The sequence below is a fragment of the Metopolophium dirhodum genome, chromosome 6 (genome assembly GCF_019925205.1).
Source record: "Metopolophium dirhodum isolate CAU chromosome 6, ASM1992520v1, whole genome shotgun sequence".
Taxonomy (NCBI): domain Eukaryota; kingdom Metazoa; phylum Arthropoda; class Insecta; order Hemiptera; family Aphididae; genus Metopolophium; species Metopolophium dirhodum.
In genome coordinates, this window is record NC_083565.1 from 11,909,109 (window position 1) to 11,928,378 (window position 19,270).

The 19,270-nt window shown below is 25.9% G+C and overlaps 1 protein-coding gene across 2 annotated transcripts; it reads right to left on the reverse strand.

Annotated features, from left to right (window-relative positions):
- Positions 1-1,858: 1,858 nt before the first annotated feature.
- On the reverse strand, positions 1,859-17,942 carry LOC132947124 (UTP--glucose-1-phosphate uridylyltransferase-like). Of its 2 annotated transcripts, none has more exons than XM_061017319.1 (8): positions 17,684-17,942; positions 4,890-5,132; positions 3,993-4,175; positions 3,721-3,926; positions 3,577-3,652; positions 2,709-3,129; positions 2,354-2,625; positions 1,859-2,278 (listed from the first exon to the last, which is right to left on the reverse strand). In XM_061017319.1, exons 1-8 carry the CDS (start codon positions 17,747-17,749, stop codon positions 2,171-2,173), a joined length of 1,575 nt encoding a protein of 524 aa, XP_060873302.1. In that variant the 5' UTR covers positions 17,750-17,942; the 3' UTR covers positions 1,859-2,170. The 2 variants fall into 2 exon arrangements, with proteins under 2 accessions (XP_060873302.1, XP_060873303.1); XM_061017320.1 differs by lacking the exon at positions 17,684-17,942 and adding an exon at positions 6,094-6,257.
- Positions 17,943-19,270: the final 1,328 nt, after the last annotated feature.

Here is a 19,270-nt window from a genome sequence, read left to right on the forward strand (position 1 = left end):
CCACTGATACCTATGATGGATATTTTGGATGCATGTGATGCAAAGTTTTATCCAGACGCTACCTGTTTCATTTATCCATGGTTTCTACAACAGCAGTTAAACGTTCATTTTCAACACTAAAGCGCCCTAAAACCATTGCTTCATAACAAAACTGGAAATGAGCGTTTAACGGGACTTGCTCTCCTTTCAGTACATATTGGGAAGTGTCTATCAGCTACCTCTACAAACAAAGTATTGGATATGATATTGGTATGGTATTGTATATAAGTATTGGATGTAATGGCTCAATAAAACTGATCATTTATACTATAGGCATGAGTTGAAAATACTAAATAAATAGGTACTAAATAGATTGTATTGAATTGTAATTTGTAATTAGCAAGGTTTTAATTTGTCAGCTTATATAAAAAAAATAAAAGGTTTTATATATCAATCAATAATTATGTATGAAAATTGTACTAAACTTTAATCTATTGTCTATAAAAAAAACTGTAATTATATAATATTATTTAGATTTTTTGCTTACAATATGAACTCAGAACTACTCACGATTAACCTTGTTTTAAATTTTCAATTCTTAGTTATACAAATAAAACATTTTAACTTTAAATGCTTATAAAAAAAAAATTATGCCCGTGTTTAAGATAACTACAAATTGCTTAAAATTAATCTACATAATATATTGAAAATGCCATTGTGTATAGGAAATATTAAATATATAAAATGGTGAAGTGTCAATTCTCTACAAATAAAATTTTTTAAATAACAAAAAAAAAAATCAATTTTGTTAAAAACTTTGTTTTTTTCCAGAGTATTTAAAATATAATGAATATTTTTACTTTTGACCTTCTTCCTTATCAAAGCAGGAACTTACTCCAAATCCAGTTCCTCTATAAAAATAACTCGTTACAATTTTCTTTCCTTTTCTAACCATGTTATAAAAAAAATACCTTTTAGAATAATACGTTTTTTATTTGTAATGTTAAACAATGATCAATGAATTAAACGTAAACCAACTAAAAAAAACCTTCATAGCTATCAACGCATAAAAACAAAGAAAAATATATTAAAATTTAAAAAACCTGGGATTTTTGGCCATGTTCCTAAAAACAAGAATTCATTAATTTTATTTTTTCTTTATTTATAAATGCAGTTCCAAGCTTCGTTGCATCAAAGATAGCTTATCATTTCAGGGATCCATTCCTTCTCAATACTGCCTATTTTATATTTTAGTAATAACTAAGACGGTTAGTTAAAACAATTTCAGCAAACGCCTTTATTGAGTTATTGGTACTTTATGGTGCTGCCTCTGAAAGATTCCAAGTTCACCACGTCAGTCACTGGTGTCTCTAGACACAAAAACTAAACTTGAAATTTAAAAGTTAAGACATATCATTGAAAACCTATACATTCATCATACCGCTAGAACCTAAAATAGTAATCTAATAGTGGTATAATCGTTATAGTGTAGTATTTAGAATTGCATTAAAAAACTAATTTTTGGTGTTGTTTCTTTGTTTATTATGTTCCAGTTATTCTGTGCATTTCTGTAGCTTCAATGCTTAATTTAGGTTTTTATGGTTTCTTGTTATTCTTTTTTCTTTTTTTTCCGCCACTGTCTAGTACAGAAACACGCCACTGAGAAATAGTCAATGTAAATGGATTATAAATTATATGTTTAAATATTTAAAATCGATAGAATTATATTATAAATTTATATCAAAAATAAAAAATAAAAAATATATAATATGAGCACTTTATTTTGAAATTAAACCAATAGGTTGTTTTTAGGTGATCACTGATCACACACAAGCCTTGTAACTTGTATCTTTTAAGTAGTATAAAAAAAAAACAATAGTTGGATTTAAAAACTATTGATTTATTTTGATTATAATAATTATGTATGTGAATATAATATGTATACAAAAAAAATGGCAAGCAGTATAAAATATAAACATAACATGTTAAATCAATAATTTTTTTTTAAAACATTTTGATAGCATGGCAATAATTAGATTTCCCCATTTCTCAATATAACAATTATTGTAAATAATTAACTAAAACAACTTTGAAAATAAATAAAACAATAAATATACATATCTAAAACAATACTATGAATGTTAAAATATTTTGTGATATTTCAAACAATAAGTAGCAATGTGCAATTTGGTTAATGATCGAGTATTCTCAGATTTCCAGACACTATCTTGTTCTCAAGTGTTGCATTTGAAGGGATATCGATTCTATCTCCATGGTTTGCGATTATAATAACAGTTCCCTAAAAACAGTACGTTATATTATAAATAATATTTTATCTTACACTCAATACACAATTACAGAACTTAATTCTTACTTTTAAAGAAACATTTCGACCAAATGTTACGTCACCAGAAACTGTTAAATGATCCAATTCTAGTATATCAGGAATAGTTGCAAAACGAGACAAAAAGTCTTTTACTTTGGCAAAATCTTTATCGCCAAGTTTAACTAACGGGGTTGTAGGAAACATTCTCAATGGACTCATTGACAATGATCCATTTCTCATGTGGTACAAGTTGCTCATTACCAATAAAAGATCAGAAGTTTTTTTAACTGGTAAGAAACGACTTCTAGGTACATTTATACCTATATTTTTTTCCATACAAAAAGAAGAGTTATGTTAAGAAATTTAAAATAATTACAAAATAATTTTTTTTAATTTTACATACCAAGACCACCATTAAAAGATTTCATAGCTGCACCAACTGCCGTTTCAAGTTGAATGATATTTAAATTATTGTCCAATGTTTTGTTATTGACAATAATTTCCAAATTCATCGATCCTTCGTTTAGAACTTTCTCAATAGCATCAAGTTTGATCCATAGATTGTTAGTATTGAAAAACTTAAATTTTTTTACTGATTTAAATTCTTCAAGATGTTCTTTAGGAACTTGTGCTATTTCCAATAGTCTCAATTTATTCTCATACTGAATTAAAGTACCACCTTTTACATCAGCTTTAGTTTTATTGGTAACTTCCATTACAAATTCAAGGGGATTAGTTCCACGGTCCAATAACATATTGAGGATATTTAGGTCAACAGTTGCACCTAAGTTGTCAATGTTTGAGATGAAACAATAATCACGCCCCTGAGGAATTAAAACTATTTATCAATGAAATTCTTAAAATATAATAATGGTATTTGGTAGTATTTAGAGAATATATATTATATTTGTTTTCTCTGGTGAATGTACACAAAATTAGATAAACAAGGCTAGTTCCAAATTAGTAAAGCAGTAATGTATTAATCTGGTGCTCTATGTAGGCTATTTTAAATACTTATTAAAGAAACTAATATTTATTTAATGTTAATTTCTTGAATATATAAATAACAAAAAACAAAAAACAAATATGTTTAAAAAATGCTGTGTAAGGCACTTATATCTTAATAGTATATTTTTTAATGTTTCCTTAATTTTAACCGTTTTTCTAAATAGTGAGTAATGTAAAGAACAGTTTTGCGATCAGATCATGAAATAAATATTACACAGAGATAACAAATGCTATGCTATACTAAATAAATATTAAAAACTTACGCTATCAATAAACTTTTGCAATAATCCTGAATTTTTAAAACTATCATAGAAATCTCCGTGACCTGGAGGATACCATCTGAAATACAAAATAAGTCATTTATGTAAAATAAAAAAATAAATGTTGATATTATTTATCAAACTAACGCTTCAATGTTGCCTTCAATATCACAGTCACGTGCAATTGGTAAAAGTGATTCTTTAGATACTCGAGGAAAACAGCTTTGGTTAAATGTATATATCTCTACTTGAAGTCCTTTATATTTTCGAATAATTTGTTCTGTATCTTTATCCGTATTAAAAGAGTTCATCAAAACCAATGGTACATTTACATTGTATTTTTTATTTAAGTGCTGTCAAAAAATAGCAAAATTAATAGTGTTATAATGAAAATAATTTTTTTTATGATATTTACTTACCTCAATTTGTTGAACCGTTAAATCAAGGAACGTAAGATCATTTCTGACTTGTATAACAGATTTTGGACCTCGACACCCCATGGATGTACCAAGACCTCCGTTAAGCTTAACCACCACCAATTTTTCAAGCTTTGAATGAATATCATCAGGACTTGGTTTTGATAAAGTATCATAATCACGTATCTATATTACAATGAGGCAATGTATTTATAAAATTAAAAAAGGATATGAGATATGTCCATAGATCACATTAGACTAAAATTCAGGACTATATTTATTTTGAAAATTATAATATCTGAGTAACCATCTAATAAAAATGTATTGTTGTGTTTGCGTTATCATGAATTATCAAAAATGACTGTAAATGTTTAATACTGTGTTTAATTTGTTTATTTTGAATTATATTATTAAATCTATTATAGGTTAAGTTGTATTATTAAGTTAAAAGTTTAACAATCGGATATAATAGCTAAATTATACTTTAACAATAAGTGTAGAATTAACATTTACTATCACTTTATATTTTTAAATCAAACAATACATTATATATCAATATCAGTTATGGTAATCATAAATTATAGGATGCATATAATAAATATAAAAATGATTTTTTCTATTAATTTATTCATATATATTTCTAAATAATTATACAATAGTTTAATGATAAATTTACATTAGAACAGTCAAATATCAATGATATAAAAATATGTTTTGCCTTTTTAATGAACTAATTGTTTTTTTGTTTAAAGTCAAATAAAAAATTACTATATTGGTTATGAAGTATTAGTCAATTAAAAAAAAAATATTTGATAAACAAACAAAAATTATCTGTAGGTCAAATATTAGGTCGTCAAAACAAGTGAAAATATTTATATTTCATCAATTATATATACTTACAGCATCAGTAGGCAATTTTTCAATCCTGTCCCAATCAACTGATGGACCAGATTCTTCTAGGAATCGTTGAAATAAACGTGAAAACGCCGAAAATTGAGATTTTGCCAAATCTTTTTTATCATTTGCTGTAGTTGTAAGCAAAGCGGTCATTTCTTTTTCTAGTTGTACCAATGAATCCCGTTGGGTAACTTCTTTGAACTCTTTCAAGTCTGTACTTGAAGGTACACGTGAGTGTCCTTTTGGCTGTAAATAAAAAGTCAAAATGTAAGAATAAAAATAAATGTAACTAAATAGTAAAATATTTTGCTTACATTATTAAACATAGCATGAATTGTGATGCGTTATTATAATATACTATACAAATATTTGGCACGCATTATATTAAAAAGTAATAACAACAAATATCGGTGTTTTAAATAATAAATATATTTTTATGTTTTATTATAAAATATTTTTTTAAAGCAAGACAATAAAAAATTACCAATAGTAAAATAGGTAATATTTTTATTTTAAAACATGTGCACAAGCCATATTAATAAATACCAACTTTTATTTTAAAATGTGATATAATATAATAAATAGGAAAATAAAAATAATACTAATTTTGACAATTTATAATACTCATTAATGTCTACTCAATAGACAATAAAATTGTATTCCTAATAAATAAAAATATTTTATTCTAAACCCAGAGAAATCTTAGTTCAAATATCAATTTAATAAAATAATGTGAATAGTTCAGAATAAAATACAATTTTTCGTTTTATTTTTAAATAACATTTAAAATATTTAATTACCTAAATTAATACTATAATTCTATAATTAAATTTTTGATTTGAATTATCCAAAATATAAATTACTATTTTTAGGTATGTAAATAGTAAATTCAATATTTAAAATAATGTTATATCTTAATATCACCTATATAGTAGAAACACATATTTGTCATGCAGTTGGTATTAAAAATTAAAATAATAATAATCCATGAATAGGAATTTATTTGAATGCCATCAATAAATAGTATTAAATACAATAGAACAGTATAATTAATATTTTAAAACTTAAACAGTCAATAGTTTTGTAATTTTCAATAACTTGAAAATTAAGTACTTTATTTACTAAAAATTGCATCATGTTTCTCAAAAATATATAATTTAATTTGATAACTAATGTAAAACATGCAAATGAATGTAATAAAAATTACCTTAACGACATTCGTGGAAATATTTATTCCCGAGTATCCGACATTCGTTTCCTCGACCATTTTTTCTAACAGAATTTTACAAAATGTATTTTACTTTACTCGAATACAACGTCAAACGAACATCCGTCACTATGAACACAACATAAACTGGCCTTCCCTCACTCATAAAACCAGTTTTTATACAGCTAACTCATGTAGTATTTCTACAGCCTTTATCTAATCTGCAAAACGCAATTGTACCGTGTCGATCGAAAGCTCTCAATAACAATAATATATTCGTACTATAAACGTTTTTTTTCTTTCCTTCTATGATTTTTAAATAGTAATACATTAAGTCTCATTGCTATCAATATTTCAATTACCAATGTTATCTAATAGTTATCTATCCATAGTTCCACTACTAATCGACCGCGACGTCAACACGTCATGAATAATAATAATGAAAAAATGACGTCTTTGAATAAATAGTAATTTCTAACGTGAAAATTAATTTTTATTATAATGAATAAAATAAGCAGTGTCTTCATTCTAGACCTAGAAACAACGTCAGAGAGGTATAATATTTAAAAAATAATAAACCGTTTTATCTTTATATGCAGTTATAATAGTGCTATTATAGTTTATAATAAACTGTTTATTAGGTACCAGATTCTTATATATTATGAGAATTCTTACCTCTTCATTATAAAAATGTAATTGGTTAAAAATTTGACAGCCCAAAACAAATTGTTTTTGATACTCAGTCATTATTGTGTACAATTACATTTTTCAACAGAAAAAAAATGTTAAAATATGTATACGAAAATATAATAATATATACCTAAATAACATAAAATTAATGTTGTTGAACTATTGTTGCTATGATGCGTAATAATATAATATTATACATAATATAAATTTATTTTTTTATTATTGAATTTAAATAAACAATAATAGTTAAGGTATTTATAAAAATTAATGCAAAATACAATTGCGGTAAATTCACAAAAAAACAAAATTATAATCTTATAAAGTAAATATGCACAGGCGAGCACAGACCTGAATTTTCTTAATGATTCCACACTGTTTTGGGCCATGGTACCTATTTCTATTATAGACCTTAGTCTTTTCTATTATAATTAATAAACGATTGTTCTTACGTGCAAATGTAAAATATATAATCTAAAATGTTTTATCTACAACCTACGTTAAATTATGTCCAAATCAAAATTCGAAATTATAATAACTAAAACATAATTGAGTTAAGATGTGTGTACATATTGCCTGGACAGATATTTTATTATGTAAGTTTTAAAAACTATCATAATTGACACGTTTAACCAGTTATTTTAAAAATATCCAAATACTTTTATAAAAAAAAAAACCAGGCTTGAACTTTACACCGTGGTTATTAGTCGTCCCGGCAACGAGTATAATGATGCTCAGTTTACACAAGGCTAATATTCCAAGCTAGGTAAACAATATAGTATTCCGGGTGACTATTCGGACTTTTTTTTCCTGACAAGCTACAGGCCTAAAGCCAATGCCAATTACATTTTTACTCATGCTACGAATTTCAAGCAAGATCGGCGATGGGCGAAACTGCCAGCTCAAAAAATAGAACCCCATCCTACTATCCTGGCTTGCAACGTTATAGGTTATAAGCATTATAGCTTATTACTTACTAGCTCTTTCACTAGTAAGCTAGCCAAAACCTAATCAATCTAGTTCTGTTCACACGAAGCTAAAGACGTAAGTTCAGCACTGCTTTGCTATCATAACATTAAATACTATAGACTCGTGTACATCGGCCATTAATCATAGGCAATATTAAATAACTGGAAAGTGTAGCTACTCAATTTTATATTTAATTAAACTATACACAAGACTGTAAAAAAATATATGGCGTAGCGGAGTTTAAATTTATATTATATATAGGACAGGGTATACTGTTTAGTAAACACTATTTATAATTAAATACGTAAGTATATTGTATGTATAAACAGTAGGAAGGTGTTATGGATCTCGATTGGTTAATACAAAAAATATACGTAATCGTCTAATTTATTTTTTATTATAAATGGATTATATGCTAAGAATAAGTAATTAATATTAGTATTTATAAATTATATTCAATGGTATTACCTATCACCTATGCCAGTGGTCTTCAACCGGTGGGTCGCGATAAGTCTTCTTTTTAAAATAAAAATAAAATTTTAAAAATTATAAAAGGTAAAAAAATAATTTTTTAATAATTAAATGCATAATGTAATTAAATGCTATTCAAATGTGTACGGAAATGATAAATGAAAAAGTTGCAAACCAATTAAAAAATATTCCTCTCTCTGATACTATAGTCGCTAGACGTATATCACTTATTAGTAATGATTTAAAATTGCAACTTTTGTCTCGGTTAACAGGTTTCTCTTTACAACTTGACGAGAGCACCGATATTGCAAACGAAGCGATTTTGCTTACATATGTAAGGTATTTTTATAACAACAAAATCCACGAGGATATACTCTTCTCCTCAAAACTTGAAACTTCAACTACTGGAAAAAACATTTTTGATACGTTAGTGAACTTTTTTACTAACAATAACGTAGATTTAAAAAATTATATTTCTATAACAACTGATGGGGCAGCTGCTATGACTTGAAAACACGTCGGTATAATAAAATTAGTAAAAGACATTGTTCCAAGTTTAAAGTGGACACACTGCATTATACATCGAGAAGCACTTGCATAAAAAAAATGCCCAAAACATTGACTGACGTCTTAGCACAAATTGTTAAAATTGTAAATTATATAAAATCAAATGCTTTAAATTCACGTTTATTTAAGACACTCTGTTTAGAAATGGGTTCATTCAATGAATCTCTATTGTTACACACCGAAGTACGCTGGTTATCAAGAGGTAAATGTCTTCAAAGAGTTTACGAATTGCGACACGAAATAATTTTATTCTTAAATAGTAAAAGTTCAATCTACAAAGATTTATTTGAAGATTCAAAATGGATTGTTACTTTGGCATACTTGCTGATATTTTCAACTTACTCAATGAATTAAATCTGTCTATGCAGGGCAATTTTTTTAACATATTTGCAGATCATACAAAAAAAATTGAATCATTTAAGAAAAACCTTCGTATTATAAAAGCTCGAGTATCTTCTGGAAATATTGATAATTTCACCAACATTAGTGAGTTTTTAGAAGAAGATTCTTCAATCAAGTTCGAAGACATTTTTGAATTAGTAAACGAACATTTGACGAACTTAGAACAATTATTTAACCAATATTTTCCTGAGGATATTCGTGTAAATTATGAGTGGATTGAACAACCATTCGCAGTAGATATAATGACAGTAAATATGTCTATTGATATTGAAAATCAATTAATTGAGCTATCGTGTGATAACAAATTGAAACAAATGTTTTGTGAAACTTCATTAGAAATATTTTGGGCACACTTATGCACGGGAAATTACGCAAAATTAGCAACTAAAGCCATCTCAATTTTATTAATATTTCCATCTACATATTTATGTGAAAAGGCGTTTTCTACTATGGCAAATTTGAAAACATCAAAGAGAAACAGACTTGAAACTGAAGATGATTTACGGATCGCGCTTAGTCAAATTGAGCCAAGGTGGAATTTATTATGTGAAAACACTCAAGGACAAAGTTCACATCAAATTTTTTGTATCATATTTTCATTTTATTTTATATTTTCATATGAATTCTATACATTTTCAATTAATAATAATATTCTACCTATTAAAATGTAATTTTTATTTATTCAGTTTTAATAGTACTATTGCAAAGCATTAAGCAATTTTCGATTTTTTATAAAGCTTACGTGGGTTGCGAAAAATGTAGGCCTAAAAATGTGGGTCGCGAGTCCAAAAAGGTTGAAGACCACTGACCTATGCAGTACGAAATTTGAGTAACTTTAAACGCGGTTGTTTCGTGTAAAAATAACTATAACATAAAATTAAAAATTAAACATTCAATAAACCGATATAGTGAGTACTTTACAAATATAGTCGTCTAATGAATTATAATTTATGTGAACTAATTTTTATAAATTAAATTACTTTTTAATCGGTGACGGTAAAAACTATATACCATATTATTTGTAATCAAAGTTTTCAAAACATTTAATTTTAATTTTATAAATATAATTTTCACTTAAATATTATTCTTGATTATATTTGATAATACAAAACAAATATCCATTTAAGTTAAATCTTGACTTCGAATGAATTAGAATCATAGCTCTGAAAACTATTTTTTTTTAATTTAAAGGACATTTTTTAGATGCCTTCCTAAGTAATTAAATTATAACAATATTTTATGATGTAAAGAATGCATATTTACATAATTTATAAAATAAAAGTAATAAGATTATGTTCTATTAATCAAATTAATAAAAGCAATACATTCAATATATTTCAATGAACTTCACAAAAAATTAAAAATATTGGAATAACTATAAAACCTTGAGAAAATAGCGGATATTAGGAGCCTAAATATAGCAATAGCCCCCTTCATAAAAATTGCGTGATTCAAGTATTCAACAACCTATACTATTGTTAGTTGTTATTTTATTAAATTGACAAATTTAAACATTCAAGGTTAAGTTACCTGTTTTTATTTTTCAATAATGAATAACAGTAACCATATTTTAATAGTATTGTGAGTTGTGACTTATGGTAAATCTTGGCCACAAAATATTCCAAATTAAATTAAGTATAAGTACACGGGTATACACCTCATTATTAAAAATCAACTGCATGTTTAGATAATATAATGCTATCTGTTATTTGTATAAGCTGGTGTATAAAATTACAAGAAAATAATGACAATTTTTTTAAAAGTTCTTCAAAACAAAAACTATGATCCAAACATTTCAAATTAGTTATTAATACGAAAAAAACAGGTAAGTGGGTGTCGCTCTGCAGTGCAGTAGGTTAAAAGTGGGTAACTGTATGGATGGTGTTAAATTTGAATTCAAAAATATAATAAAAACGGTTCTGAGCCGAGACGTTTTGTCAGCCAAGGATATTTTATATTATATTTATATTATTATTATTATTATTAATACGAACAAATTTTCAATATGACAATGTTGTCCACGATTGAACTTTAAATACTAATAAAAAAACAGCTTGCCTATGTACCTATTTTTAATATTTTTAAACTGATATTGTAACAACGTGCGAGGGCCTTGTACCTATTACATTGTCCGTAAACAGCTCAAAAAAAGTCAAATTATTTTCAAAATTTTATCGTTTATAGAAAATGCTAATATAAATATTCAGTGAAATTTTCAAGTATCTACAGTTATACGTTTTTTAATTACAACAAAATAAGAAAATCGTCACATGAGAAATCGAGTGAATATCAAATGTAGTAAAAATATGAATTTCAAATGCTCATAAAAATGTAATTTGACTTTCTTGTAGACATTATTTTTTTTTTATAAAGGTAGACAAAGTTATGGATAATCTTGTATTACATTTTCAAATCGTAGTTTTAAAAAGAAAATTTTTTATGAATTTTCAACTCAAAATAATTTGCTAATTTTCGTGAGTTTTCCGTATTTTGTCAAGATTTGAATTTTAAATGCTTATAAATAAAAACTGTGGCTAGTGATTTTTAATATTTTTCAAATATCATTGTAACAATATAGTAGGAGCCTTGTATTAAATTTTCAAGCTTTTGTAACCAACAAATTAAGTTTTATTGACATCTATAGAAAAAAATACTAATAAAATTGGAAACTGAAAATGTTCCTGAATAGTTCAAAACAAATCAAAATATTTTTAAAATTTTATTGTGTCTAGAAATTGCAAATATAAACAATCAGTGAAAATTTCATGTACCTACGATCATTTGTTTTAGAGTTACACCAAAAACCAAAATCGAGTTTCTCAAAAACAGATTGTGCTTAAAAATTCCCGTTTTTCCTTAATTTTTCTTTTGTTTTTCACGGCGCTTTTGAATACTACTTGGACATTTTTACTTTTGACCAACTACATAAGTACCAACTAGATTCACTTTCCTATCAGAAAAGATACTGTTGAAGAAAATCTCAGCATTTTTACTGTCCTAAAAGGAGATGGATACAAAAAAAATTAAATAAAAAAATAAAAAAAAACACATCATTGTAAAATCAATACATTCATCGTTCCACTCAGAATCTAAGATATATCATTGTAAAACTGCTCCGCTCAAAATCTAAAATCAACATATCTACAAGGTTTTATATGACACGATAATTAATACCATATTTTTTATAATACAAGTTCTTCCACATTCAGTATTTCGCAGTTTCTTTTTAAATATTTGAATCCACTAATATCAGATTAAAATAGGATTCTTGGGAGAAGCAAAATAAATCTTATAATACACGTTTGTTGTCAATTTTAAAATGTTTATCCCCCTCCTTGTGCGCATGCGATTTACAACTTGTATTATTTAAATAACAACGCCAGATTGTTTAAATCTTTTTGGCCTTTTAGTTATGGTTTTAACACAAAAATTGATTTAATTATAAGTAAAAGTTAAATTAAAAATACTGATAGTAATTATATCTGAATAGGGTTGAACAATTTAATACCTAACTCAATCGTTTAAATTGAAACTTTAAAAACTTTAAATCGTTGTTGTATTTTGGTTTTAGTCATGACTAAAAGGTGAATTAGACTTAAACATTTGGTCCAACCAAATCTAGTGTTGTCATTTAAAAAAGACAAGTTGTATTGCGCAGGCGCACAATGTAAGGGCAAAATTATACTTGAAAATCGTCAACAAATGTGTATTTTACTATTTTAGTATTTTCTAGCTGTCAACACCCCCCCCCCCCACCAAAAAAAATTCCTATTTTCAAAACCACAAAGATTTTAAAATATTGTTATTATCTATAATAAGACCTGGTCAAAATCTCTGGTGTTATTATTTTGTTTGGGCGGTTCGACACGTTATTTTTTCACACTTTTGATTGTTTGATGTAAATTTAATTATTCACTATTTATTATTCAGTATTCAATATAATCCATGGGAAAACTCTATAGGTATACCTAAATATTTATAGAAAAAAACCAAATCGTCCAATGGTATTAATTTATAATTTAAAAAAATGTCATGTAATATCTAGTTATTTTTTTTTAGTTTTAACAAACAATCAAAATCTATTTTTTTGTCAAAAACTTTAATCTTCTGTAAAATTTCTGTTTTTTTTCAATTATTTTTTGTTTCCTTTGTCGTTTGGAAAACTACTAGAAGTTTTCTTTTTTGAAACCTTTAAAGTACAAACAATATTCAGTTTCCCACAAAAAAAGATACTGAGGTTGAAAATCGAAGCATTATTTCATTTTAACTATTTATCGTATATAATACACACACACAAACAGAAAATCATTCATGACATGATTGTAAAATCATTGCCTTCATCCCTCCACTCAGAATCTAATAATATTAGGCATGAAATACAATAATAATAACATTATTGTCATCAGTAATTATATATTATTAGAAAAGTATGTTAATATAAATATTAAATAAGTAGTTAGTAAAATGATCAAAGCAATAAACAAATACTATTTCTGTTACGTAAACTTAAAGTTTTAAAAAATATATCATCAAATTTACAAGAAATTTTCGAATACAATTTGTTATACTTATTTATGGCTGAAGATAACTTACAAATTAATTACTATACTATACTCTGAGAGCTACTAAATATTTAAAACGCTCTCCTGTACAATTTACCATTTTTGATATAGTATACGACACTATTGTACGACAGTACGATGTTACTAACATCATAGCCCACAAGAAATGTTTAGTTTAGACTTTAGGCAGTAGGCACAGAAAAATGGGTTTTAATATTCGACGACAAACGCGTATTATCAGATGTGGAGACTGGAGATTAATTGCACAAAATTTCTCTATATTATGATATTATTAAGAACATTTTGTTGCCGAAATCATTGTAAATTTGTTTTCTAAAAAAAAGCTCCCACAAAAATATGCTGCCCACAAAAAGTGCTGACCGGAGCAATTTCTTTTGTTGTCTTGTTTTTGCACGGACCCCTTCATATTTTGTTGTGCCTACCATTTACACTCTAAGAGGACGTGATACCAGCATGTGTTGTCTCCCTCTTACAAGTGCGTAGATAACATAGTAAATTTTAGGCTCAAGAACACGTGTAGCATAACATCTAACTATAGATGTACAAAGAATATACAATTTTAAAATATTCATAACTCTATGGGTAATTAAAATATAATAAAAAGACCAAGAGGTTTCCTAGATAATAATCTTATCTTTAGATTTTATAAGATGTCAATTCACTCTAATTTTTAAACTAACGGAGCAACACGTGTTCTGCTGAGAGTAAAATTTGATATGTTACGCACTTGTAAGACATGCGGATATCACGTCCTCTATGGGACCAATGTAATTTTGTAGACGAAAATACGCTCTACGGTTATAATGATCCTGTTTTGCAGTATCGACCAAATTTGATACATTTTTTTTTAACTAATAGAGAGTATTATATTCTACAGGTCGCAACGAACTCCGTTTTTCAAAATTTTAATCTCAAACTTTATAATATGTCTTCAAAAATAATACAATTTAAGCGTTTTTTTATAAACTATATTATTATATTATTTTAAATTAAATAAAAAATCGGAGGTCGATGCTAACCTAACCTAACCTACAGGCCGTAGGAAGTCTTCTTCTTTCAGATAAAAAAATAGTTATCAAAATCTGACAACTCCACAAGGCCTGATAATTATTCCCGTGAAGTAATTTTTGTCGATAGGTAATAATATACCCTATCAACCCTCCTCTAAATAGGTATCGGGTAGAAGATTAGTGGAAAAATATTATAATTAAGGGCCGGGCAACTAAAATCAAATTATCATAATACATTTCATAAATAAATAATTGTAAAAAGAATATACATTGTTTTATATTTTAAATGTAAGTAGGTAGTCAAAAACGAAAAATGTGTTTAAAAAAATAAAATTGTATCAATACGTTTAATAAATAAATAATTTTAAAAAGGTTAGTAAGTGGATGTCGCTTTGCTGTACAACAGGTTACAAGTGGGTCACTGTATCCATTGATGGTGTTAAATTTGAATTCAGTCCTAGCCAATGACCATAGTCGCCGGACTTAAGTTCAATAAAAAAAAAAAATTTGAATTCAATGATATAATATTATTGTATACGAAAAACGAATCCTGAGCGGTTTCTTGGTTATTTTAATTTCCTCCAAATTTGAACATAAAATAACTAAAAAAAAAACTGTGTTTTTATATTTTTGAGATTTTTTGGTTACAGAATAACATACTTACGAGAAACCTATTGTTGTAAGTTTTTAATCCTTAGCTATAAAAGTTGAACATTTTATACATTTTTAACTACATCATTTTTAAATTTTAAATTTGATAAATGTTGTCAAAAATCGAACTTAAAAAAAAATTGTATCCATGTATTTTTAACTGCCCCCCCCCCCTGAAATTTTAATGGATTTCTGGCTTAGGGAGTACGATAACCGAAAAATACCGAAAGTGAATCTATTTGGTACTTAATATGGAGGTTAAAAGTAAAAATTTCACAATTGTTTTCAAAAGCTCTGGGAAAAACAAAAAAAAATTAAAGAAAAAAGGCAATTTATAGACAAAATTGGTTTTTAACAAAATCGATTTTGGTTTTTGGTGTTTCTCTAAAACTAATGACCATATCTTCATGAAATTTTCACTGAATGTTTATATTTTCATTTTCTTTACACCATACAATTTTAAAAATATTTTGATTTGTTTTAAGAAATTTAAAGAAATTTTCGGTTTCTAATTTTTTTTTTTTTTTTTTCTATGAATGTGAATACAATTTTATTTGTTTCATTTCATTTTTTTATAATGTAAAAATATATATTCTCTTAATATTCTTTAACCATGAAATATGCTTTTTCAAATAAAAAAATGACTAGGCAGTTACCTATAACTTATATTATTATTTTTTAAGTATTAATGTTAAAACGTTATGCTTAGATAATAGAACTACAAAATAAACAATTGAAATAAACTTTTTAATGTGTTAAATGTGTAAGAAAAAGTGTAATAAATTGAAATAAACAATTAACAACTTGGACAAATATGTTTCATAAAAAATCAAATAAATGGAAACAATTTATAACAATTTAGCATACATATTTTTATGTTCTAAATTAAACAATTTTTAAAGAAAAAAAGCGTCGCATTAATGCTTCAAAATGCTAATACCAGTAGTATAAAAAATTAAAAAACAAAATAAAAAATTTCTATTTCATACATTCAATTTTTTTTTAAAGTTTCTTGTCATTTATTGTTTAAAAAGTAGAAATATTCCTAAATATGTCATTTATGAATACAAATTTTAGATAATATGCATTTTTATGCAAAATAAAATTATATGTGTATATCTGTTGTTACATGAAACTTTGAGAAACCTTACCTAAATATAAAAATCCAGCCTCTCTTGATAATATATTATTATTATTATTATATACTTAGTATAATATTGTGATTAATTGAGCTTAGGTGGTCGAAATATTTTTTAATTGATATCATAACAGTGTTTATATTGTGATTAATATATTAGTGACCAGTGTAACTTAGAATCAACCCAAATTAGTTATATACACAAAAATATATGGACACCAAAAGTATTTTGCACCTAATCTCTAACAGGCGTCCCTGGTAGACATTAATACAATGTCATGACTCATGATGTTGTCACATATTAACAAATTGTTATATGTGAATTAATGAAACAGTCAGTATAAATAAAATAACTAGGTACCATAGCCGTATTGCCGTATAGGTAATTAGTTAGACCATATTATAAGAACATCTGTGTATTACATTTAAAGTATATCATAAATTCCAGCTTTGTATTCCACATTTTTGACACTTCACAATATTTGTAGTACTATCAAAAATATTTTTTGTTTATAACAAAAGTAATACGCAAGTATAATAATAGATAAGGAATATTATGTTGCTTCAAAATTAATATTAAATTAAAGTATAGCATATAAAATATATATATATTGTATAAATATCGTTTAAAATATTTTAGAGAAGAAAAGTATTAATAATTATATGATAATTAGCCATAATTTAATGGCAGTACTTTAAAACTAGAAAAATATTATGAATATTAGACTCTGTACTATAAAATCAGATCTTTATACAATGACAATGCTATCATCCACAGTCAACATAAGATTAAAAAGTATAATCAAGTTTTTTTAATGAGTCCAATGTATTTTTTTTTACGTAGGATTAATGAATTTATTTGTTTAGAGTTATTAAATAAGTAAATAACACTTATCTAGTTATTTATAAAATTAACATAAATAAGTAAACTGTAAGGTACTTCAGTCATACAATAGAAACATACATATTTTTATAGAAGCAAATAGGTATAACTAGTTATTACATTTTTAAAATATCATGTTCTATTACAATTGTGTTAATATTCTGTATCTAATACGCTTAATGCCAGTTTAATATATTCATACAATTTATCAAATAATAATACAATGTACCTGATGTTCATCTGTGTTGACAGATAATAAGTTAGTAGACATTATAGAACTTTGTGGAATAGACATGGTTGTTTAATTAAATGATACTCAATGCGTAAATACTATAAATATACTTAATATTAAATTATGAATTTAAGATTAAAATATGAAACAAATATTAGAATAAAATGTTTGTTTAAAATCACTGGATAATGGACACTGGACAGTATTCACATAAGCAAATGACACAAACCACCGTAGTGTCAAAGCCACAGGCCACATTAAACGCAAAGTGCAATGTGCAAACACAGATTACAGAAGTCAGTTATCGTCAATTGTTATCGCCTATCGGTTATTATCATAGTCCATAGATATAATACAATAGTTATTATCACGATCAAAAATATACCCACCAAGGTGTATTGATACACCATGATATCCACGGACTATGATATATTATAATATCTTAGTCCGAGGCACGAATTAAGATATATCTCAATTCGTGGTCCGTGGATATATCTAAATAGTAAATATATCTTTAATCGTGGTTACATAGAATAATAAAATTACTCTATGCATGGTTATTATATACAAAGTATATCCATGGTTTTAGCTTCTTATATCTTATTATTATCTCTATTATCTCAACAATAAACGATGTAATTAAACTAATGTGACCTATTTTCATCGATACATCTCGATTTTTTAATCATTTTGAAAACGTCTTGGCTAGTGGCCAAAATGTTGAAATATTTAGTATTCAATTTTAGATTTCTGATAACAATATTTTGATACCTATAATATTTATGGATATATAGTTTGTACGAAATACTAAATGCAAAATTTGTAATTTAATTACGAGTCAATAGTCAACATAAGTCATAACAAAACTAAATAATTATTATTATTATTTAGTCATGAGTCATAACAAGAACACAAGGTCACTCCTAAATCCAACCTTATGTTATTTATAAAATTATATCTTGGTTATGTAATCCATGTTACCATTATTTAACAAATACCTTCGCGATTTATTAATTTCGTATTTTAAAATTAATAATTCACATTGCGCATTATAGTTTAACAGTTAAACCTTAAACATATGAAAATAGATTTATAAATAATAATTTATCTATAATAAATATAGATAGATTGGATAAAATTGTCAAACATCTTGAAACTTTGCTTTAATTCTAATATTTTATTAAAATAGGTTCGTGCACGATAATTGGTTATGATTTATGATTTATATATTAAATTATTATGTGTAAAAAATAAACGTGTGACCTAACATCACGGTAAGTACATGTTCAATGTCCATAATATTATACTCGTAAATTGCAATGCGTAAACGGTAAACGTATATTACTGTTGACTATTGAATGTATATATTTAGGTAGGTACCTACCCACATAGGTTACTTAATATTTATCAAACAATTTAAAACTTCAGCATATATATAAAACCGATAAAGGTTTCTTCTTCATATTATTCTATAACATCAATTTAATTAGGTAGGTACATTAATTATAAAATATAAATATGCGTGTAGCATGTTGTTCACGCAAAGTTTTTATATAGGTATTCAAGGCTGGGCAAGTTAATGAT